Below are 25,233 nucleotides of genomic sequence, written 5' to 3' on the forward strand. Positions count from 1 at the left end.
CTAAACCCTCTCATATACGCCACTGATTCTAGGCCAGACTATGCTGACCATATTTCCTAGAGAGAAATACGGGAAATTGGAATTCCAAATACGGGGAAATACGGGACATCGCCAATTTTCACCAAAAATGACGCCAAAACCGAACAAAGTTGCCAGATATTGTTGAAATTACGAAAAAATCACAATGGCAGGAAATGAAGCATTACTGCGAATTGCAGTGGATTAAAATTAATTCCACGGAAAGTAACGCTCACCAAGACAAATGTTGGAGATTAATATTATGATATATAGTTGTAATTATCATATTATAAATTATGAGTTGAAAAACAATTTTAATCTTTGACTTCAATAAAGATCGAAAATTCAAGTAGGCTTCGTGTAAAATACGGGGAAAAACTGGGACACTTTTGCCCAAAAGTCGGGGCGGCCGAAATATAAAATACCGGGACTGTTCCGGGAAATACGGGATGTATGGTCACCCTAGGCCTGACCAAATTTATAATAACGATACGTAGACTGACCATATTTCCTGGAAAGAAATACGGGACATTCGGATTCCAAATACGGGAAAATACAGGACATCGCCAATTATCACCAAGAACGACGCCAAAAGTGAACAATGTTGCCAAATATTGCTGAAATAACTGAAAATCGCAATGGCGAAAATCGAAGCACTACTGCAAATTGCTGTGGATTCCACGAAGTAAAACGTTCACCAAGCCAAATATGGGAGAATAATGTTGTTATTTGTAGTTGTAATTATCATAATATAATTTATGTGTTCAAAAATTTTTTCAATCTTTGACTTCAATAAATAATAAAACTCCAAGTAGGCGTCATGTAAAAAACAGGAAAACGGGACACTTTTGTCAAAAAGTCGGGACGGCTAGAAAAAGGAAAAAAACCGGGACTGTCCTGGGAAATACGGGACGTATGGTCACATTAACGATTCGTGTATGTCCCGGGAAAGGCGGAACGTATGGTCACGCTATCCTAGGAGCGTTTTTGATTTTTTTTTGTAGTTTAACGTTATGACACTAGATGGTGACACTAAACTGGCTCCAGTGAACTTTTGATTCTGTGAGCCGAATAATTCGTGAACGAACGTCTCAAACGGTAAATGATCCGTTCGTGACTCGTTTGTGAGCCGTTCTGAGGATATTCTGCTCAAAAGGACAAAGAAAAATCACCAGCGCTTGTACAAGGCTTGATTAGTGAACATTTCCGTGGTGTTAATTCTTGTTAATTATCAATTATGTTGCAACCGTGGCCCGAAGAAGACTCCATGCAACTCATCGGACTTTATAAGGTGAAAGCCCTGCTGTGGGATCCGAATCACATTTATCACTACAAGAAAAATCTCAAAGAAGCCGCTTGGAGGGATATCGGACGCTCGTTGGCGAGAGATACCGAAGAGTGCAAGGGAAAAATGGTTAGTCTGTTGGCTTCCTATCGCAGGGAGAAAGCTAGGGAAAGAAAAGGTAAGTTGAGTTCCTTTCAATTACAATTCACTCATTCGCCACGAATTTCTCGCCAATTTTCCCGACCCGGTGAAAACAGCTATGTTGTTGCCAACATGGGTCCGCTCCCATGATAGTATTATGGAGCCTTGTGGACAAACAAATTTCCCTTTTGAGTAGGACGACCAAGTTGACCATATTTGCTCGAGAAAAATATTGGGAATTGGGGCTTCGAAATACGGGACATTGCTAATTATCGCCAAAAATGATGCTAAAAGTTTCCAACTAGTGCTAAAATCATAGAAAAGTCGCCAATTGGGAGAAATGAAGCGTCACTTTAAATTGCCGTGAATTTAAAAAAAACAAACATGATAAATATGTGAAATAATTTGTGTCGTGTTTTTTTGCAATCCGGAGCAATTTAAAGTGATGCTTCATTTCTCCCGATTGGCGACTTTTCTGTGATTTTAGCCTAGTTGGCAACTTTTAGCATCATTTTTGGCGATAATTAGCAATGAATGCGTGAAAAACCTGGACCGCCAGAAAATAAAACCGGGACTGTCCCGGCAAGTACGGGAACCTATGGTCACTCTTAGGATTACCATATTTTCTCGAGGAGAAATACGAGAAGTTTTGATCCCAAATACGGGACATTGCTAATTATCGCCAAATGCGTGCAAATTTGCCAACTATTGCAGAAGTGACTAAGGAACGCTAAAGGCTGGACGGAAACAAAGCGTGTCTGCGAATTCCAGTAGATTAAAATGAATTCCACCCGAAATAAAACGTTTGAGGTGACGAATATGTGAGTTGAATATTCTCATTTATAAGGGGCAGTTCAAGTATTACGTCATCATCGATGGGGGGGGGGGTTTCCGATTTGCTGGCTTTTGATGACAAGGGGAGAGGGGAGATTTGGATAATGCTTACGTCATCAACCCCCCTTCATGAAAATATGAAATATTCTGGGTAGAGTGCAGAGACCGGTCCCCCTTATATCGCCAAGTACAAAACTTCGCCAAGCGTACCATAGCGGATCCACGTCAGTAGACACAGGCGGCTAAACGGTTCTTCAACCACGGTTTGCTTACAGCTGACCATATAAAAATGCGGGACATGCGTTTAAGCAAATACGGGACAAAAAAATTATTTAATAGCAAATACACGGCTAAATGATTCTGTACTCATTCATTTGGGTAGGGGGGGGGCGTTAAAGTATTTAATAGCAAATACACGGAACAAAAAAAAATAGTCCCGTATTTCTGCGCTAAATGATTCTGTACTCATTCATTTGGGTAGGGGGGGGGCGTTAAAGTATTTAATAGCAAATACACGGAACAAAAAAAATAGTCCCGTATTTCTGCGCTAAATGATTCTGTACTCATTCATTTGGGTAGGGGGGGGGGCGTTAAAGTATTTAATAGCAAATACACGGAACAAAAAAAATAGTCCCGTATTTCTGCGCTAAATGATTCTGTACTCATTCATTTGGGTAGGGGGGGGCGTTAAAGTATTTAATAGCAAATACACGGAACAAAAAAAATAGTCCCGTATTTCTGCGCTAAATGATTCTGTACTCATTCATTTGGGTAGGGGGGGGGCGTTAAAGTATTTAATAGCAAATACACGGAACAAAAAAAATAGTCCCGTATTTCTGCGCTAAATGATTCTGTACTCATTCATTTGGGTAGGGGGGGGCGTTAAAGTATTTAATAGCAAATACACGGAACAAAAAAAATAGTCCCGTATTTCTGCGCTAAATGATTCTGTACTCATTCATTTGGGTAGGGGGGGGCGTTAAAGTATTTAATAGCAAATACACGGAACAAAAAAAATAGTCCCGTATTTCTGCGCTAAATGATTCTGTACTCATTCATTTGGGTAGGGGGGGGGCGTTAAAGTATTTAATAGCAAATACACGGAACAAAAAAAATAGTCCCGTATTTCTGCGCTAAATGATTCTGTACTCATTCATTTGGGTAGGGGGGGGCGTTAAAGTATTTAATAGCAAATACACGGAACAAAAAAAATAGTCCCGTATTTCTGCGCTAAATGATTCTGTACTCATTCATTTGGGTAGGGGGGGGGCGTTAAAGTATTTAATAGCAAATACACGGAACAAAAAAAATAGTCCCGTATTTCTGCGCTAAATGATTCTGTACTCATTCATTTGGGTAGGGGGGGGGCGTTAAAGTATTTAATAGCAAATACACGGAACAAAAAAAATAGTCCCGTATTTCTGCGCTAAATGATTCTGTACTCATTCATTTGGGTAGGGGGGGGGGCGTTAAAGTATTTAATAGCAAATACACGGAACAAAAAAAATAGTCCCGTATTTCTGCGCTAAATGATTCTGTACTCATTCATTTGGGTAGGGGGGGGGCGTTAAAGTATTTAATAGCAAATACACGGAACAAAAAAAATAGTCCCGTATTTCTGCGCTAAATGATTCTGTACTCATTCATTTGGGTAGGGGGGGGCGTTAAAGTATTTAATAGCAAATACACGGAACAAAAAAAATAGTCCCGTATTTCTGCGCTAAATGATTCTGTACTCATTCATTTGGGTAGGGGGGGGCGTTAAAGTATTTAATAGCAAATACACGGAACAAAAAAAATAGTCCCGTATTTCTGCGCTAAATGATTCTGTACTCATTCATTTGGGTAGGGGGGGGCGTTAAAGTATTTAATAGCAAATACACGGAACAAAAAAAATAGTCCCGTATTTCTGCGCTAAATGATTCTGTACTCATTCATTTGGGTAGGGGGGGGCGTTAAAGTATTTAATAGCAAATACACGGAACAAAAAAAATAGTCCCGTATTTCTGCGCTAAATGATTCTGTACTCATTCATTTGGGTAGGGGGGGGGCGTTAAAGTATTTAATAGCAAATACACGGAACAAAAAAAATAGTCCCGTATTTCTGCGCTAAATGATTCTGTACTCATTCATTTGGGTAGGGGGGGGCGTTAAAGTATTTAATAGCAAATACACGGAACAAAAAAAATAGTCCCGTATTTCTGCGCTAAATGATTCTGTACTCATTCATTTGGGTAGGGGGGGGCGTTAAAGTATTTAATAGCAAATACACGGAACAAAAAAAATAGTCCCGTATTTCTGCGCTAAATGATTCTGTACTCATTCATTTGGGTAGGGGGGGGCGTTAAAGTATTTAATAGCAAATACACGGAACAAAAAAAATAGTCCCGTATTTCTGCGCTAAATGATTCTGTACTCATTCATTTGGGTAGGGGGGGGCGTTAAAGTATTTAATAGCAAATACACGGAACAAAAAAAATAGTCCCGTATTTCTGCGCTAAATGATTCTGTACTCATTCATTTGGGTAGGGGGGGGGCGTTAAAGTATTTAATAGCAAATACACGGAACAAAAAAAAATAGTCCCGTATTTCTGCGCTAAATGATTCTGTACTCATTCATTTGGGTAGGGGGGGGGGCGTTAAAGTATTTAATAGCAAATACACGGAACAAAAAAAATAGTCCCGTATTTCTGCGCTAAATGATTCTGTACTCATTCATTTGGGTAGGGGGGGGCGTACGTCAGCAAAACTGAGACAACCCCCCCCCCTCCTCACCCATGAAATATACCTCTGAATATAATCTTATATTGTCTGTTAATGTTAATTCACTTGTATTGTAAGAAGAAATTTTTACTAATTGCTGACTGGAGCCGTATGAGTGTCATGCACATGAAGTTACATACAATGGGCTAATTAAAAGTCTGATTTCATTCTTCTTAGTGGAGAGTTGTTAATTTAGAGTTGAAAAAAATATCAAAAATCGATTGACAGTTGCAGTGGTGTCAGAGACAGAGATACTGTTGGTGGGCAGGGTACTTTATGGAATGGGTATGAGCACCCAGAGAAATGATTCAGAAATCAATCAAAATTTCCTACTTCAAGATCAAGACAAGAACCCACAAGTTCCAAAACTTCCAGCATCCTTGGCCAGTCAAAGGTGCCGACATGAAGGAAACATTGATGAGGGGGGGGGCGAAAATCGCCATTCATTCCGTTTATAAGGGACCCAAACCCGTAATCAGGAAGCGAAATGGTGCATTACATTGTATACTCATGAGTTATTGGAGTGGGGGGGGGGGGCGGCTCAAATGGTATCAGCCCCTAGTTTCTGTCGCCTATGGTCGGAGTGTTTGAATATTATTTCAATGTGATAATACAAAGTGATTTGAAATGTGCATCGCATTGTAAAAATATAATTTGAAAATAAGACTTTTCGCAGCTGTTACACATAAAACTTACATTGTCTTAAAAATTTCCTTAAAGATATATTCTCTGCATGGATGCATTTAATAGTGAATTACGGAAATCGTGCTGGGACGGCCACATTGATCGCAATTTATTATCTCGATGTGCACCCCCCAACGCCCCTCGCTGCAAGAAATGGAAATCCCTACAGAAAGCGGGAAGCGCGGCCTATACAAAGGAAACTAAGTTTTCAAAATTTATTTGATCCCAATTTATTATTTGGGTGAGCTCCCCAACGCCCCTCACTGCAAGGAATGGAAATCCCGACAGAAATGCGGCTTATATGGTGAAAATTAAATTTTATAAATTTATTGGATCCCAATTTAGTATCTTGATGTACGTTCCAATGTCCAAAAAAAATTTGTTCCATTTTCTACGCCTAAAGCAACTACCCTATTTATAAGATCACAACAAACATATGAATTATAAAGCAATTCAAATTTTTCGCGGCAAATTGACGATACAGTGACGGCAAATTTGTACCACGACGAGTTTGTAGCACGACGAATTGACGCTGCGACAAATTGAATGCGACGAATTGTCCTGCGACAAGTTGAACTTGACAAATTGACCTAGACCCGGGGATTTCATACATGGCCGTCTCACGTAATAGGTCCCTGAACAAATATGAGGTTCTGGGTTAGTTCCTGCTTGGCCGGAAGTAACTTACGATCTGATGTGATGATTTCTAATGTAAGTTTATATGTACAGTTGCATAGGCGTAAACTTGTATCCGGCCCATGGGCCCGAACAACAACTAAATTATAATATTGATTAAAAAAAAGGAAACAAAAATTAAGGATACTTTTTCAAAGGTTCAGGAGCCTCTCGACTAGAACCAAGAACCTCGACTCCTCAAGAACTTCAAAAGATTATGTTGATTTTGTAGTTAATTTTTTATTGTATATTATGATCTCTTATATTATGATTTCCGAAAGACTGAAGATAAATGTACTTTTTTTGGTTAACCCTTTTTTTTTTCATGATTCCGATTGCGCTATTCAAAAAATGTTGCACTGCAAAGAATTATTGACTTTCGAAGTTGACCACAGACACAACGTGGCGCCAGAAATTCTGACACTTGTCTTAGTGCGGTGGGGCTTAATCCCTTTGGGAGTGTTCCCGTAAAGAAAGGGGAGAGGCCCTGGCCCATCCTTGTTATGCCCATCCTTGTTATGCCCATCCAACAAAGACAGTGAGGTTTAAGGAAAAACGGAGATATACGTTCAGAGCAGGCCTTTTTTTAACATGTTAACTGAGGGGGGGAGGGATTTTGCCCCGCTAGCCTTTCCATTTCCCCCACCAGTTAAGATAAAAAAAATGACCACTTGTGGGGCAAAGCCCGTTTCTTGTTTTCCTGCAGTAGCTTCAGCTTCAAACGAAGAAGGGAGTGAAAGAAAAAACTAGCACTAAAAAGATTCCGCCATTTGTGAGATCGATGTTTTCCTTTTTTTCAAAAAGGAAATAGCTACGTTCAACTGGAAAGATAAGTTTTCCAGGGACTGACTTCTCTGGAATAGGTCTTTTGCTCTCATAAAAAGACAAAGAACAGATGGGGGCTGGCGTTGGCCAAGGATATGACCATTCACTGATTGTTTTGTTGACGCGCATTAAAGTGAAACGATTTAGTTATATAACCCTGGGAGTAGAAAGGACCTAAAGTTACCGGGTTGTCATCAGATGCCGGGGTTAAAAAATTCTATTTTAGAGCAATATAGATAGATAAAGATCAGTGTTGTAGCGCAAAACCATTCAGATTCAGACATTACGTGGTCCCCAGATCAGAAGAGAGGGGAAATGAAGAGAAGAAAATAAATACAGTGGGGAGAGAACCCCGTTTATACGACTTTCGAGAGACGGAATCACACATACACGGCAGTTCTTTAACCCAGTGGTTCTCAACCGGGGGCCCTAGGATATTCCAGAGGGGGCCACTGATGAAAATCTTGCAAAAGGGGAGCCACGGCTACTGATACGGGGGCCACGAAGAAATTTGTGACATTAAATTTTTTTAGTCACTCTGACTAAAAAAATTGAATTTCAAACAAAATGTGCATAGAATATCTCTTTCGTAATTTTTCCCTATTCGAGTAACATTAACATGAGGAAGAAGGAAATAAAAAAAGTGGTTCATGTAATCTCGGTGGTTTTACGACTTGGGGGTGACAGTAGGCCCTGACACATTGTAAGGGGCGGCAGCGTAGACTTTACTTAAGACAACAAAAATGTCCGATTTTTTTTGGGGGAAATGCAGTCAAACCCAAAGCGTATTAAAGACCCTTTATTAATACACTTTGGTCAAACCCCATTAGACCGGAACTCCAAGAGACCCGAGAAATCACTTCGTAATAACGAAATTTCGTTACAAAGGAATTCCAGATTTTTATATTGTTCCTACCTATCCGAGGTATTAGAAAAGTTTTCGTTAAAACGATATTTTTCCCGTTGTAATGGTATTTGTTACAATGAGAGTTGACTGTATTTCGTCTCAAGCTAATTTTTTACGTGTATTTGCTGCATGGGTAACAGGGCGAATGGCACTTTACTGGTGAGCCATTAATCTTAGAGACATACCCAACTAGAAAAAGTATCCCTCCTTAATAATAATGCGCGGATTGGGGGTTTCCAGGCCACGGTGGAAGTCGATGAGAGTAAATTTGGCAAAAGGAAATACCACCGTGGCAGACGCGTTGAGGGGAAATGGATTTTCGGCGGCATTGACAGAGCAACTGGGGAGTGTTTTCTGCAGGTGGTCGCTGATCGCAGCAGCGCCACACTACTGCAAATAATCCAGGATAAAATTCTTCCGGGCACAACAGTAATCTCGGACTGTTGGGCCGGCTACTCCGGACTGAGACAGTCGCGCCTCTACCAGCATTTGACTGTTAATCATAGTATGCACTTCAAGGACCCGATCACTGGTGCCCACACCAACACCATAGAGGGCACGTGGAGTGCTGTTAAGAGAGGTTTGAACAGCAACAGCGTAAGTGAGGAGTTTGACAGCTACCTCGCGGAATACATTTGGAGAAAGCGAGTGAAGGCTATTGGGCTAGACAAGAAGGATTTTTTTGCCGCATTTTTAGAGGACGTCGTCAGGGTTTACCCTCCGGCATCGCGAGATACCTAATCCAAGAAGACCTCTCCAAGAAGACAGCCTCTCCAAGACCCAAGAAGACAGCCTCTCCAAGACCCAAGAAGACAGCCTCTCCAAGACCCAAGAAGACAGCCTCTCCAAGACCCACAGCCTCTCCAAGACCCACAGCCTCTCCAAGACCCACAGCCTCTCCAAGACCCAAGAAGACAGCCTCTCCAAGACCCAAGAAGACAGCCTCTCCAAGACCCACAGCCTCTCCAAGACCCAAGAAGACAGCCTCTCCAAGACCCACAGCCTCTCCAAGACCCAAGAAGACAGCCTCTCCAAGACCCACAGCCTCTCCAAGACCCACAGCCTCTCCAAGACCCACAGCCTCTCCAAGACCCACAGCCTCTCCAAGACCCACAGCCTCTCCAAGACCCAAGAAGACAGCCTCTCCAAGACCCACAGCCTCTCCAAGACCCAAGAAGACAGCCTCTCCAAGACCCACAGCCTCTCCAAGACCCAAGAAGACAGCCTCTCCAAGACCCAAGAAGACAGCCTGTCTTAGTCCAAAGAACGAAGAGGAGCTGCAGCAATTCAGAAAAAGATGAGTGAAATTTGGTTTCTTTAATTTCCTGATAAGCTATTTCTTCCTTCCTCTCTCTTTCCCATGTGAATGTCAAACCTTCATAGTGCTTATCCTTTCATTTATTTCCATGTCAATTATTCCATTCCCATGACGTGCACATTCATTTCAACGGACGACATTGCCGATATTGTGGAAGGGGACTAGAGAATCTGCCATGCACGGCTATAGAAGGGGGGTCTGCGGAGCATTGCTCTGCCCTATGGAGTCTTGTGATGCTTTCACAACAGGTGGGGGTTCACAACCATACGTGTATGCAGAATTTCCTGAAGTAGGGGGGGGGGTTACAATTGTATTCCCCCTCAAGTGGGAGGGGGGTTTAAATTTCTTCAACCACAACGACACTATACTCTTGGCTTCACAGAAGTTCCCCCCCCCCACTCCTTCCTGCGTACACCAGTGCTCAGGATATCAAAAACTGCTCCGCCTCTGGAGGTAGAGTAACCGCCAACCATAATGTTAACCCATTTTCTGTTTCCCAATTCAGAAAATGTGGGTCCATTCAGATAACCCCTCTGTTTATGAATGTTTGATACTCATGATTGTGGGTGTATGAATGTGATTACATTCTTGACTTCTTATTTCTTTCAGAAAGATCTTCATTCGAAACTTGTTGAAAAACCGAGACTACTGTGATAGTGCCTCAAAGAAACCAGGGATTAGAAGCTGGCTTAAGTTAGCTTTCTGCTGTTGTCAACTTTGAGGTGCTTGAATGGAAGCTGATGTTCCTGCTACACAGTCCAGCCGTCTATCCACAGACAGCAACAGGCCTAAATGAGGAAACTAGTTTTTGATGCACAGGCAAGGCATTTACAATTTCCTATACACTTCACTAATCAACTTATATGCTGGGCTTTGACAGATATCTCTAACCAGACAACAAATTTGTCTTCAGCCCCTAATTTTTCACCAAATCCAACCTATAAAATTCCCATAATAGGTTTTAATTGAGCAGCAAGTCCTCGATATATTGCCAAATATTACAAATGCTGCAGTATGCAACTGTTTTTACAACAATATTCACAATGCTCCGAGAACTAGAAATGGAAGTGCTTCATTTATCAAAAACGACAACACAATTGGGCATAGTGAAATGTGTAAGCAAATCCCAAAATCCTTTTAAAAAAATGATGCAATAATGTTGTAAAACCGCCTGTATTGAAAAAAAAACCAAAAATCCAGGTTTTTTTGGTTTAAACCATTTTTTTTGTTTAAATTGTATGAATGTTTAAAACAATGAAACTTCTGAAAAATCATTCGAACTTCTAACCCTTCTAACAATCAATTAAAATGAAATGTTTTAGTACATAGTGTTAATTACATTAATGAGAATTATGTTTCCATATTAATTAATCAATTAATATTTCTAACCATTTCTTACATTTTCACAAAAACCAACTTTTGCAATTTAATTATTTTTTTGCTTAACTCTCAATGGATTACTTTATGCTTGAAAAAATTCTTTTAATGTTATTATTAATCATATATATATACACATGTTTTCCTCCAGTTACTTTCAGTATGCCCTATTAGGAAGCTATTTCGCAAAAACTATAATAAAAATTAGGTAATATAATGTATTTAATGAAGCATAAATAATGCAGATAAATTAGCGATGACTTACGATATACAGAGTGATTATAATTAAGGTTCTGATTTCAAAACACTGTAAGAAAAGAACGATTGTCAGAATGACTTGAAAATTGACATGAATATTCCTGAAGAAATGGAATTTTATTAAGTGTAGGGGGAAAAGTACAATAAAATGTTAAATTAATGACATCCTACACATGGAAAACTTGCTACCAGAATGGAAACAGTAGGCAGTCATGGCAAAATAATAACTTAACGTTACGTGATTACATAATTCGCAGAAACATCACAAAAAAGTGAAGTAATCAAGCAAATAAGTATATCTTACTCAAGAAATGTTAAATATGTTGTTCACCATGGTTTGGCTATGAGGTGAAAGCACAAAAATTCTTGTTCAACAACAGATCAGAGTATGCCTTGGTCATGCTGTGGATGTGCTAGCAATTCACCTTTATTAAACCAAGTGCGCCCCAACGTAAATATTCCTGAGGAACTTCTAACATATAGGGGGATGAAGCTTTCAATTCACCAAAGTTTACAATCCGACCACTGTTCATAACATTTTGAGGAACCCTCCCACAGCCAGAAGTTGCAACCCTTGCAACTTCTGGCTGAGGGGATTAAGGTCAAGTGAACTGACGGCCATCCTGTTATTGTCGAAATGGGTCTTCAGCAGCTGCTTTGCTGGTATTGCAATATGCATCTTGATAGAAGTTCTTCTATCCACACACTGATGCTGTGGAAATGCTGAAATGATGTGGGGGGTTGGAACCATGATGTGATTGCACAAAATAGATTATACTGTTGGCCAAGTATATCATGTACTTGCACATTTTCCACTTTTTTTCTTTAACGATAGAAATTTCCATTGCTTCAGGAGTATCCATGCAAATTTGCAAGCCATTCTGACCAGTACTTATTGCATAGTTTTGGAATCGAAACTTCTTAATTGTAATCACCCTATATATAGCTGATTATTTTTCATAAATTTGTTACTAGTATAGAGTAGAACCTTGATTAACTGGGCTTAACCATGAAAGTATAAAAAAAAATGTTGAACAGTAAGCATGGGTGATATACAGTATGAGATGTGCTACTTCATATGAGAAAGAAAATTCAAATATCTGTGAGGTAATGTAACAGATGTATGATACAATCCTTATTAATGAATTCGGTAAAGATCGAGCATCAGAATTTAGACAAAGGTTAATGTGTTAAATGTGGTAAGAATGAGAAATTTCGGCTTCTGTATAACTTTAAATAACTCAGATACTTAATGGGGAAAAAAAAATATATCTATATATATTCTGGCCACTGTTATGAGACTTTTTGAAAAAAACCACTTATACCATCTTATGCCATTTAAAGATATACCATCGAAATGTTCCCAAAGAATATAAAATGTGGTAAAAATGAAAAATTTTCGCTAATAATGAACCAATATGATATTTCTCAAGAAAAATATTATATTTAGGCCACTTTTATTTCATTTTTGGAAAAAAACCACTTGGTTAAAACCAAGGTTTAAACCAGACAACCCTGGCATTGGGCATTGTAATTCACACATTTTGCACGTCGCTTTTTCAAGTGGTCTCGGAAAAGCATTACCCTTTGCAAAAACTTTGTTATGTGCCGTGTGCATTGTCGAAGAGAGTCGATACACTGGACATGTTGCAAAGGTTTTGTTATTACCATTCACAGGCACACTCACATTCACAATTACAGATATGTGTATTTTTTTTCCCTCCAGATTTTTTTATATACTAATTCTTTTCTTTTTAAGAAATATAAAAGTGTTCATTCACTGGGACATGTAAAACCAAATATTTTTTGGCGTTATCACCTCATAATGATAACTTTCAACCAACTTTCAGTTTGGGAATATTCTCAGAATAATCTGTGTTGGTCATGGTAAGAGGTTTTAGAAGTTTGGTTACGAAGAATGTAGAAGCCTTAACATTATAACCTTAAGATACTATTCCACAATCGGATAACTCCCACTTTAAATTTATTTGCAGTTTATTTCAAAGATTTGAAAAGGCTTGAAAGAGAAATGTGAATTCTTAATCAGGTACGCACAGACAGTAACAAACATACATTTGCTTCGGGAGGCATAATGTCTATCACAAATCATATTTTTAACCCACTTGCAAGTTTGTGGTGTTCGGTCAGAACATAACTCCAAAATTACATTTTTGAGATATAAGCATTTTCATTGTCATTTAAAAGTCAGGAATGAATGCACACACAAGTGCAAATGATAATATCATTCGTCAGCATGTTGTTTAGAAATTTTTTGGACATATCATGTTTTGCCCAACAGAATTATATATATCTCACTAGGTTTCATGAATGTGCTAATTAATGTTCACGATTTTTTTTTTCAGGATGATCTTCATTTGAAACTTGGTGTAAGTTCAATAGAGACTTTTGTGATAGTGCTGTCAAAAACCTACAGAATTAAAAGCCAGCTGAAGTTGGTTTTCTGCGGTTTCCCAGCTTCAAGACGCGAATGCGAGCTGGTCTTTCATTTGAAAAAGTCTCTCCGCAGAGAGCGATTACAACATATTAATATTAACAAAATCAATTATGTATAGTAATTAAATATTACAAGACATACAGAAAACTGGATGTTGTCATAAATTAAATATTAATTATTATAATCGAGTTATAACAATTCAATTAAACAACCGCTGTATCTCCTGATTGTTGTATATTATACACTTGCTATGGTTTTACTTTAAAAATAAAGTTTCGTTTAATCAAAGATATACTGGTTCAATCATCTGTGTGTTTGTTCTTTCTGTAATATTATGATTCTCATTTTTAGAGGATATTTCGTTAACAGGTTTTGAACATTTCAGGGAGAAATAATTGAATGTTTTAATAGTTAAAACTAGTAATGAATTAATTAAATCATGAAATTAAATAATAAAATAATAATGAATTAATTAAATGATGAAATTAAATAATGAAACAGTAATGAAATAATTAAATTAAATAATGAAATGTTTTTCCACCGTAAAATTTATTTATCTTCGGGGGGGGGGGGGGAATGTTATCTCAGTTTTGCTGACGTAATACTTTAACGGCCCCTTACCCAAATAAATGAGTACAGAATCAATCATTTAGCGCAAAACAAAAATATGGGATATTTTTTTTTAATACTTTAACGGCCCCTTACCCAAACAAATGAGTACAGAATCAATCATTTCACATTCACAAAAATATGGGATAACTTTTTTTAATACTTTAACGGCCCCTTACCCAAATAAATGAGTACAGAATCATTTAGCGCAAAAATACGGGATAATTGTTTTTTGTCCCGTATTTGATAAATATTTATATGTCCCGCATTTTCTTTGAGTAAATATGGTCAGATTATTTATTAGGGAACCGTGGTTGCAGAACCGTTTGACCGCGTGTGCCTAATGAAGTCACTCCGCCGCATTTGGCGACGAATTAAGGGGGACCGGACACTGCACTTCTACCGTGAAATGATTGATTCTGTACTCATTAGCATCATTTAGCATCATTTTTGGCGATAATTAGCAATGAATGCGTGAAAAACCTGGACCGCCAGAAAATAAAACCGGGACTGTCCCGGCAAGTACGGGAACCTATGGTCACTCTTAGGATTACCATATTTTCTCGAGGAGAAATACGAGAAGTTTTGATCCCAAATACGGGACATTGCTAATTATCGCCAAATGCGTGCAAATTTGCCAACTATTGCAGAAGTGACTAAGGAACGCTAAAGGCTGGACGGAAACAAAGCGTGTCTGCGAATTCCAGTAGATTAAAATGAATTCCACCCGAAATAAAACGTTTGAGGTGACGAATATGTGAGTTGAATATTCTCATTTATAAGGGGCAGTTCAAGTATTACGTCATCATCGATGGGGGGGGGGGGTTTCCGATTTGCTGGCTTTTGATGACAAGGGGAGAGGGGAGATTTGGATAATGCTTACGTCATCAACCCCCCTTCATGAAAATATGAAATATTCTTAATGGCATCTTACTCATTGCGCTAAAAACGAGAAAAACCTTTCAATAGTTTGTGGGCAGTTGAAGTAACATCGCCCATTGATAAGTGCCCTACAGAGCCACTTTAGTGATCTCAATGTTTCACGGATCCGAGTGATCTGGAAATGTGCCCGGGTGACTTAAGTGCTCTGGAAAGTGCCACGCATCACTTAAATAATCTGAGAATGTGCCGCGGGTAAGTTGAGTGATGTAGAACCCCACTGAGTGCCAGTTAAGTGCTCTAAAACTACGTTACATGTCGCTCAAGTGTTCTGGAACTGTGTCTCGGGTCATTTAAGTGATCTGAAAATATGCCACGGGCCGCTTAAATGTTCAGGAATTGTACCCGAGGACACTTAACCGGTCTGTAAATGTGCCGCTTAGTTCATTTTTACAAAATTAGATTTGAGCAGGGCAGGCCGCGTCAGATAATCCCCAGGGCCATATTTGGTCCGCGGGCCAAGGGCCTTTATGCGATTTATCATTATATGGCTTAGAGGGTGGGTTGCTATGAATTTATTAAAGATAAATTTTGAGTTCATAGCTTTCAAATAACATTGAAATTAACAGAAATATAGAACCAGGAAGTGAAAAAGGCTGGGGAGAACCGCCTCCATCGTTATCAGTTGATTGTTATCTCCTTCAGATTCAGATATCACGATGGCGGGGGAGAAGGAAAGTTGGGAAAACACGCATACAACTTTGTTTCATCGGGTTACGATAAACCTTCGCCGTGAGTAAAAAAGAGGTTGAAGAAACTGTCAGCTAGATTGAATTCATTCCACTGACGTTTGGACGCAATATTACGTCCCTGATCGTAAAGTCACAATTTTTGGATAGGAGATCGACACGGATTACGCATCCAAAGCGTGACCTACAGATTTTGTGACCAAAATAATGAGATTGTGATCGACCAAAAAGAGTGACCTGGAAAGCAAGCGTCTAGCTCATTGAGCAGTCAATAGAGTAGAGAAACTGGAGAAACCGCGAGTAGAGAGCATGGCCTCCGCATCCTGGATCAGGGCCCCTAGTCCTTTGCGAGCCCCCCCCCCCCCAGACCAGACTTTCACGGGCCCCCTTATAATTTATAGCGTGAAAAAAAAAAAAAAATGATGAGAATCGTTTTCAGACCCTGTCAACCCTACCCTGGGGGGGGGGGCAGTGCTAGAGAGTCTAAAGTGTGCGATCATGGGAGAGATCAAAAAATTTACGTTAAGGAGCGTGGAAGCATAGATGTTACCCAAAGAAAGAGTGTGTAAACATAGGAGTGACTAGGAGGAAGGAGTGTTCATCGAATGTATAGGCATAGGACAGATTCCACGAGTATGTAAGCGTAGCAGTCACCCCAAAGTGTGGTCTAGAGAGCGAGGGACCAGGTCAGTGAACAACCAAAAGATTATTGGTAAAAACAAACTCACCAATAAAGTGTGCAAACATGGAGGAGTGAAGGAGTGACTCAGACACAGAGACATATTTGCAGGAGCTGAGTCGTCTCAAAAGCATCCTGGGGGCCCCCCGGGCCAAGTGTTTTTCTAAAGCCCTGCCTGGCAAATTCTCGAAAATTTAAACCAGATCCATTTTTGTGAGATCCCCTCTTCACTGGAGGGCCCCCTCCCGGGCCGTGCCCAGGTAGGCCCATGCGTTGAGACGGCACTGACTAGAATAGGAGGAAAAAAAATCTGTACGTCCCACAGGCGGCGAAGCCATAAATCTGCCCGGTGAGGGCCACACACACAACGTGCTTTCCGTGTGCACCAATATTTTTGGTAATTCCCAAGAATATTCACGTTGGGCTTGGTAGCAAGAGCCCTTCATTTTCCGCCTTTCTTTGACGACAATTGGCGATGTGCGGTGTCCCCCACCCCTCCCGCATAATTATACAACTCTATATATATCCTGAATTTTTTCTCAGTGAAATATGGTCATTGTGCTAAAGCATTGCGTAAGCGATTTAGGATTTATTCATTTTTGCGGGTGACCACATTTCAAAAACGAAAAATCAGGATCTCAAATACGGAAAATTGCCAATTGCTGCCAAGGAAGAAGAAATCATCATCAGGGAAATCGCGCCAATTATTGTAAGACTTGCTCAAAAATCGCCAGTAAGCGGGAAATAAAAGGCTATACTGTAGATGTTAAGTGAATTGAAATGCATTTCACTGAAGGAAAAAGAGTTGAATGTAGCAAATGTACGAGATGAGTATTTGCGGTCATAATTATCAGAATATAAATTATGATGAATCATAAAAATTACCTCCATTATCATAAATTATGAAAATTATCTCTCTTTTTTTTCCAGTGACGTCGGGCGTTTTTAGGAGCAGGTGGTTTGCGTACGAAGCGTTTAGATTTCTAGATAGCAGGAAGACGCCGAGGGATGGAATAAGCACGGTGAGTACGAATTTGAGTAATAAATGCTCAAGAAAATTAGTGTAGAATGGGAGAAAGGTAGCGAACCATAAACCCACTGCCAAGAGATCGAGGGTCAGTGAGCAACCAAAAGAGTGACCTAGAGTGTGCAAACACGTGAACGACTAAGAGAGTTTCAAATAGGGGGAGATAGATAGGGTCTCACACACACACACAGTGAGCAACCAAAAGAGTGACTTGGAGAGTGTGCAAGCATGTGAACGACCAAGAGAGTGATATATATATATAGAGAGTTGAGCAACCAAAAGAGAAACCTACTGAGTGTGCGCAATCATCTTTCTCGTACAAAGAAATTAATGAGGCCACCCTTCCTACCTATAAGATTACCCCTGGGGTTTACAGATTCAAGATATTTGGTTAGTCACCCTTGATTATGTACTGTTTATTTTTGCGATCACTAGACTATCGGGAGAAGGGGGGGGGGGGGGGAGACCAATTTTTTTCGCTCAGTTCTGGAAGTTGAGTCCAGCCATTGGGACCTTTAGCTCCATCTATCGACAGACCACTACTAGTTAACCGTATGTGTGCTATTTTTTTCGGGCTATTACCAACTTGCCTTGGTAAAACCTAGGTCTTACCGGTAGATCCTAGGTTTTACCAGTCTTCGGGCTTTTACCGTAACATAGGGTGACCATACGTCCCGTATTTCCCGGGACAGTCCCGGTTTTCTTTGTTTTTCTGTCCGTCCTAACTTTTTTGCAAAAGTGTCCCGTTTTTTACATGACGCCTACTTGGATTTTTATTCTTTATTGAAGTCAACGATTGAAATTAATTTTCATCTCATAAATTATATTATGATAATTACAACTATACATAAGAACATTAATCTCCCACATTTGTCTTGTTAAAAGTTTTATTTCGTGGAATTCATTTTAATACACTGCAATTTGTAATTTGCTTCGTTTCCCCTCCATTGCGATCTTACCGTAATTTCAGCGATATTTGGCAACTTTGTTCACTTTTGGTGTTGCTCTTGGCGATAATTAGCGATGTCCCGTATTTCTCTCGAGGAAATATGGTCAGCTTACATATACACCTCGTACATGTTCGTCTATCCACAGACACTGAGCTATAAGTAAACCTTATAAACCTTAAAGTTTACTTATAGCTCAGTATCCACAGACAAAAATAAATCAATTATGGAGCAGCTGCTGCCATCCGATATTAACAAATATAAAAAAAATTGAACTCACATTTAGTTTCATCGTTTAAAACTAGATGGCATTAAACTCGTTATCAATTACTAATATTTTTTATAGAAGAAATTATGCAGGTTAGAGTGTGGGTGGAGATACGGGGGGGGGGCATTGCCACCCCTCCCCAGCGTCAAAGGTAGAGTCGACAGATCTAATGTACATGCGTCTGGGAAACCATTGGTGCCTTTTTTCTCAACAGGCACATTTTAAGCGAGCCAGGGCCGCAACTAGATGCTTGGTCACCCGGGGCAAGCGCGCATTTTGACGCCCCCTTGAATGTTAAAGGAGAAGTTCCAGAATGAAATTTGCGCCTCCTCGGGTCCAGCACCCAGGGTGCGAAACTCGCTTGCTCTCCCTAGTTGCGGCCCTGAAGCGAGCGCAAGAGAGTTTGTTACATCGATGACAGCCCTCTATCAGCAATATTTTCAGAAACCTTCCATCAAGGCCTGGCTGCAATTTCATAATGTGGACCCGCCATGATTGTTAACACGTGAAAACTTGGGCGGCTTTGACCGGTGGTAAAAAAAAAAAAATCCTATATTGTGCATTTGCTGCCATCTATGAGTTAGAAATAGTACTAGTTGATAGTTTTTCGCTTGCTTTCTAAATAATAAAAAGCAGCATATGTTCTATTTTTTTGCTTGTGATTGATTAATGAATTTCTCAAAATTCTTGATAGATGGCAGCAATGGTTTCAGTATTTCGACATGGATTTCAAATTGCATTGGTTCTTGGCAGACCATATTTCCCTTGGAAACACGGGAATTACGGATTTCAAACATCGGAAAAACATGGGCAATTTCCAATTGTCGCCAAAAATGATGCCAAAATTTGAACAAAGCCGCTAATTACGACAGAAATCTCTGAAAAATTGCCAAATGTGGGGAAATGAAGCGCTCACAGTCGGAGATGGACTTAAAGGTCTGAGGGGGTCGTGGCCCCCACATCCTAGAGCATGGCCCCTAGGTGGGGATCTTCAGCCGGCCCTCAAAGCCAGGCTTTTCACGAGCCTTTCTGTATGAAAAAAAATTATGATAATATATTCTCCCGGGCCCTGTGAACCATACGGGGCCATGGGGGTGCATGATGATGATGATGATGTGTCGATACGTTACTTACTGCATGTTCCTGTCAAAGCCCGAAATTGGTCAGTTCGGGAAGTAACGCCAGTTCTCGAATTGGCCAATTTCTTTGTAAATTGACCCAGACAATTATCTGAATTTCGAGCTTTGACCAGCCACTTCATGAAGTGCTCGGACATTTCCCCGGCCAAAAACCAATAACAACAGACATGATTCAGAATCATCACAAGTTGGCGTATTTTTTCGTGACTCTGATTCGCCAATAATCGCAAATAATACACAATACTGTATATGTATGTATAGGCCACCTGTGCACGCCATTGATATTGAGGAGTCCTCGTATCTCCACCCATGCTGCAAATCACAGTGGATTAGAATGTAATTTATGAGCAAGCTGACCATATTTCCTCGAGAAAAGTACAGAATTTGAGATTGCAAATGTGGGTAATCGCTGCTTGTCGCCAAAGATTATGCCAAGGATGATAGTGGGTGAAAGGGCGGATGAATCAGCTAATTGTGACTGAAATCACTGAAAAATTGTGAATGGTGGTAAATAAAGTGCTACTACTGATCTCAGTCGTTGAAAATGAAATTCTTGAGTAGGTTGGCCATATTTTCCTCCTGGAAAATACGGATAGTCGTCAATTCTGACCAGAAATGATGCCTAGGGTGAGTGAAACAGCCAATTGTGACTAAAATCATTGCAAAATTGCTAAGTGGTGGGAAATGAAGTGTTACTACTGATCTCAGTCGTTGAAAATGAAATTCGTGAGTAGGCTGACGATATTTGCTCTACAATAATACGGGAAATTGCGAATTGTCGCTGAAAAATGACGCCAAGAGTAAATGAAAGCTACAAAGACTGAAAAATTGCCAAATGGCGGGAAATGAAGTGCTACTGCAAATCGCAGCAGATTAAAATTCGATTCATGAGTAGGCATGTACGATATTTATTCATGAAAAATACGGGAATTTCGCACATCGCCAAAAAGGATGCTAATGGTGAGTGAAGCTGCCAATTAGTCTGCAGTCACTGCAATATCACTAAATGAAGGAAAACGAAGCACAAATTGCATTGGATTAAACCTAATACGCTCAACCCGAGATCGCGGATCCGATGTGGCCCTCGGAGTCATTTGATGTGGCCCGCGATCTCAAACCTAATTTTGTAAAAAATAAACTAATCGGCACCATTCTCACTTGAGTGACCTGCGGCACAGTTCCAGATTATGCAAGCGATTCAGAGCAATTAAATGACCCGCGGAACGTTCCCACACCAATTTGGTTAGTCAAGTTTACTCAAGCTACCCGCAGCACAGTTGCAGATCATTTGAGGAACCCTCAGCGCTGTTCCAGATCACTTAATTGAGTGGCCCACCCCACATTTTCAAACCAATGAAGTGGCCCGCTTTCTACCAAAGATTGAACTCCCTTGGGTTATATAGTCTCTGTAGTAAGACTAACTTGTGGTACAAACGGTGGAGGGGGGGGGGATAGCCTTACTCTGTTGAATGGCGCTCGTACAGCAATTTTGCAAAAAAAATTCAAAATTTTGCAACTTTTGTATTGTTTGTTATAACTTTGGTGAATTTTTCAGGAAACTTTGGACGCTATCGGAACTGAAGAAGAAGAAGAGACAGAGGTGGAATACAAGCCAAGTGAAAATAGGGAAGAACAACAACAGCATGCTAGACCGCACAACATTACCGTACAACAACAAGTACAACAACAACAGGACGCAGCACCAGCTGAAGAAATCGTTACCTACGCCGCCAAATCTCCAAAACGAGCCAAGATGGGGGGAGGAGGAGAAGAGGAACCACAACGTGACCCTACTTCGTCCATGATCTCAAGCGCGTTCGAGATAGTACTGAAGACTGCGGCAGCCAACATCGACAAACCCACTTCCGACAACGACGAGATCACATCATTTTTCAAATACGTCGCCGCCAAAGTCAAAAACTATTCCCCTCAAACGAGGAAAGGGGTACAGCATGCCATGTTCGACATCCTCGTGAAGGCTGATCGGGGTTTCTATGAATGATCCATGCCCCCCCCCCCTCCGGCTGCCATCTTACATATTCCGTAGACGGAAAAACCGTCCTGAACGTATGCAGACTAATGACGGGCCATTCGTGGGCAAGGTAACATCAGTAGAAGCTTCTGGGTCTAAATTTCTGAGCCTAATTTCTTCCAAACGCGTTTCGCCTGCATCATACATACTTAACCCATGTAACCATGGGCGGAGAAACAGGATTGCCTCCCTAGCGTCAAAGGTGAAGTTGACTGATCTAATGTACGTATATATGCATGTATGAATTGACATCATCATCATCGTGTCCCCCCCAGACTTCCAAGTCTATCTCCGCCTATGCATGCAACCCGACCGCAAACCTAATCGTGTAAAAATGAACTTAAGCGGCACATTTCTAGAGCACTTACGTGGCCCGCGTAACATTTACATATTACTTAAATAACCCCTGTGTCACTACATATTACTTAAACACTTGCCTGTGGCACTGCTTCAGATCACTCCAGTGTGTCACTGCCAGTGCCGTCTTAACGCGAGTCCACCCGGGCACCTCATGGGAGGGGGCGGAGGCTCACAATACTAAGAACTGCTTGAAATTTGCGGTTGCATTTGTTCGAATGTAACCGATAACTTTATTGGTAGACATTTTCAAGTTTTATAAATGAGCATTTATGAAACTTTCATAGTGTTATCTCCTGGCCTATGGTGAATTCCTAATACTGTATTCAGACATTGAACCCTCTGACTGGACTAGGGGGTTTAACAGACACCCCCCCCCCCCCCGCGAAGCCAAGAGTAGGGGAGAGGCATTTATATCTGGTGTCCAGGGTGCTAAATTGCTTTTTTTTTATTTTAGCCAATCCTTTTATACAAATCCTTTCTCTGGCTGGAAGAGCATGTGATTGCTGCCCGGGGTAGGTAATTGGATCTTTAGCGGCCCCGACAGCCCTTTCACCAAATATCCCCGTACACAGATATTGCAGAGAAGTGGTCCTGAGGGGCCGGCCACTTGCAATTTTTTTTTCCCCAATAAGCAGCACGCAACATAGTCCAAATTCATTGCCGAATGGTTCTAACGGTGAAACAGTGTACTTTGGTAGGCCATTGTTGGGTACCAATAAACCTGGCGTAAGCCAGGGTGCCCACGGACATCACAGCAACTAGGGGAGGGAAGTGGGAATCTGCTACTCCGGGAGCTGGACCAGGAAGGGTGCTGAATTTACTCTTTTCCCCGTTTAAAACAACAGGGAAGGGGGCGCACACCACAAAATATATCTGGCCGCGGGCAACAGAGTGAATTTTCGTTTCCAATTGCGGCTTTCCCCACGGGCACTAGGGAGAATGGGAAAAGCCGTTTTTGCACTTGGCCGCAAAATAATTAGGCCCGTCCGTCTCTACAATTTGAGAAGATCACTCCTTGATAACTGAAGATGTATATATACCGTACACGAAACGTGTAGAAAAAAATTAAGCTTTCTAAAATTAGGCTTCTACTGTCATTCTACAACCATTCAGGGCCGTATTAAGAGCATCATGGGCCCCTGGGCCGTGTACGGGTGGGCCCATGCGTTAAGACGACACTGCTACCTACCATTATGTCACGATCGTCGCAATTTCTGGTTTCTTGTAACACGATAGCATTTCCAGCTTGCATTCTTGCCGACATCACCTGCAAGAAAAAGGTTGGTAAAAGTTTTGGTGCCAATGCTTCCGCTTTTCCCGGAAGCCTTTCGATTTTTCAAAGCCTTATTAAAATTTCAGATTCTTCCGCATTTTGGAAAGATTCCCCCCAAAAAATTCTCAAATTGTTTCGTTCGAAGGGAAAATCCCTAAATAAAATATTCCCTGCAATATTCCTTGCAATTTCATTCTGACCACGTTTTCTCGAGGCGGGGGGGAAATATGGGGAAATTAGGATTTTTCAAGTACGAAAAATCGGTCATTGTCGCCAAATATGATGTGCCAAAAGCAAGCGAAGTTGCCAATTATTGCTAAGAAAAATTAGAACCGCGAAAATGGGATTTATGTATGGTCACCCGTTGCAATACCAAAAAAAAAAATCCCTGTGCTTTTCCCTTTTATTTGTGTGACATGTTTTCTTTTATTCCAAATATGTGCGTAGGTCGATTGATTAAGCCAGTTTCTCAGTACCTTTCTTAAATGCGGGTAAAATGGTTTCACCCGCATTTAACGTTGTTTTTTCCCAAATTCCCCCCGTTTTTCGAATATTTCTGTGAATATTGCATCATCATTACATCAGTGCATGGTGAATGTCGACGTTCTCCAATTTCAGTCTTTCACAATGACATACAGGGTAGGCAAAAGTACATACAAAAGTCCGTAAAACCGACTTTTGCAAATTACCCAAACCTGCGGACCACCTAAGCTATCGTCACGGTCCGCGGACCACAGGTGGAGAAACGCTGCCATAGGGGATATAAGCTGGTCACCCAGAGGGTTTGGGCCATGGTGGAAGAGCGATGCAAAGTCCGGAGCACTAAACACCACACCGCGGGAACCCGGGTTCGAGCCCCACCGGCGCCATAGTGGTGGTCGGCTGAAGTTGGTTTCCAACTTTGAGGAGCAAATGCGAGCCGATCTCCCCGTTAAGTCTCGCCACATAGAGCAACAGGCCTACAAACAGTACAAGTATTCAGTTCACTCCTGAAATATAGATGGCAACACTGAAAAATCGTACACTAGGTAACTCAGACTGTTAGGTACGCACACTCACACTTCCGGCACAACTCACTAGGTAGTAAATTGCCCATGGCAATAATAGACCTGAGTTGTAGTTCGGTTCGGAAAAAAAAAATTTCATACACTCCCAAGTAGTCACCTGACGTCAAATATGACGTGAAAATTTGGTCACTTTCTTTTGAATGACGTCAGTCAAATAAAAAATCATTTCGAAGTCATTTAATGACCACGAACATCATTTCATATTCCTGAAATATCAGGTCATTTCATGACCTTCATTAGCCATGAAAGTCATGAAATGACGTGATATTAACATACAAATCACGAATTTCTTTCGAACTGAAAAATTCTGTTTCCGGATGAAAATATCAAAATTATCCAAAATGTTTGTTAAGGACAGGGCCGCCTTGAAAGCGTCATGGGCCCCCGGGCCAATTGGATTTTCTGAGTCCCTTCCAGCAAAATTCTCGAAAATTTCAATTAGTTCGCATTTTTGTGAGGTCACTTTTCTCTCGAGGCCCCCGGGCCGTGCCCATGCGTTAAGGCGGCACTGGTTAAGGAAACTTCAGAGGGCGTTTCAAAATTACCCTAGGCATATTCGTTACTTGGTTGTAACAAGATAAATCAAGTACACTGAAGAGCCAAAAAAAACTGGTAACCTGCCTAATATCGTGTAGGGCCCCCGCGAGCACGCAGAAGTGCCACA

At 40.8% G+C, this 25,233-nt stretch overlaps 2 protein-coding genes across 2 annotated transcripts; both read left to right on the forward strand.

Annotated features, from left to right (window-relative positions):
* Positions 1-1,149: 1,149 nt before the first annotated feature.
* LOC149079136 (uncharacterized) lies at positions 1,150-23,676 on the forward strand. The gene is made up of 3 exons (XM_089240015.1): positions 1,150-1,481; positions 17,387-17,478; positions 21,393-23,676. The coding sequence occupies exons 1-3, from the start codon at positions 1,256-1,258 to the stop codon at positions 21,837-21,839; spliced, it is 765 nt and encodes a 254-aa protein (XP_089096141.1). The 5' UTR covers positions 1,150-1,255; the 3' UTR covers positions 21,840-23,676.
* LOC149079137 (uncharacterized) lies at positions 6,371-13,830 on the forward strand. The gene is made up of 3 exons (XM_089239988.1): positions 6,371-6,436; positions 8,750-10,269; positions 13,449-13,830. Exons 1-2 carry the CDS (start codon positions 6,371-6,373, stop codon positions 9,431-9,433), a joined length of 750 nt encoding a protein of 249 aa, XP_089096114.1. The 3' UTR covers positions 9,434-10,269; positions 13,449-13,830.
* Positions 23,677-25,233: the final 1,557 nt, after the last annotated feature.

The sequence above is a fragment of the Pholcus phalangioides genome, unplaced genomic scaffold (genome assembly GCF_987345545.1).
Source record: "Pholcus phalangioides strain wild (caught in Gottingen) unplaced genomic scaffold, Ppha-v1.0 ptg000012l_1, whole genome shotgun sequence".
NCBI lineage: Eukaryota > Metazoa > Arthropoda > Arachnida > Araneae > Pholcidae > Pholcus > Pholcus phalangioides.

Bases quoted from the DNA above. Each gene is read 5' to 3' on its own strand.
- LOC149079137 (XM_089239988.1), top strand. From the start codon at position 6,371: ATGAGGTTCTGGGTTAGTTCCTGCTTGGCCGGAAGTAACTTACGATCT. The intron at 6,437-8,749 runs GTAAGTTTATAT...GGAGTTTGACAG, and splicing joins CTGATGTGATGATTTCTAAT to CTACCTCGCGGAATACATTT.
- LOC149079136 (XM_089240015.1), top strand. From the start codon at position 1,256: ATGTTGCAACCGTGGCCCGAAGAAGACTCCATGCAACTCATCGGACTT. The intron at 1,482-17,386 runs GTAAGTTGAGTT...TTTTTTTTCCAG, and splicing joins GAAAGCTAGGGAAAGAAAAG to TGACGTCGGGCGTTTTTAGG. The intron at 17,479-21,392 runs GTGAGTACGAAT...TGAATTTTTCAG, and splicing joins CGAGGGATGGAATAAGCACG to GAAACTTTGGACGCTATCGG.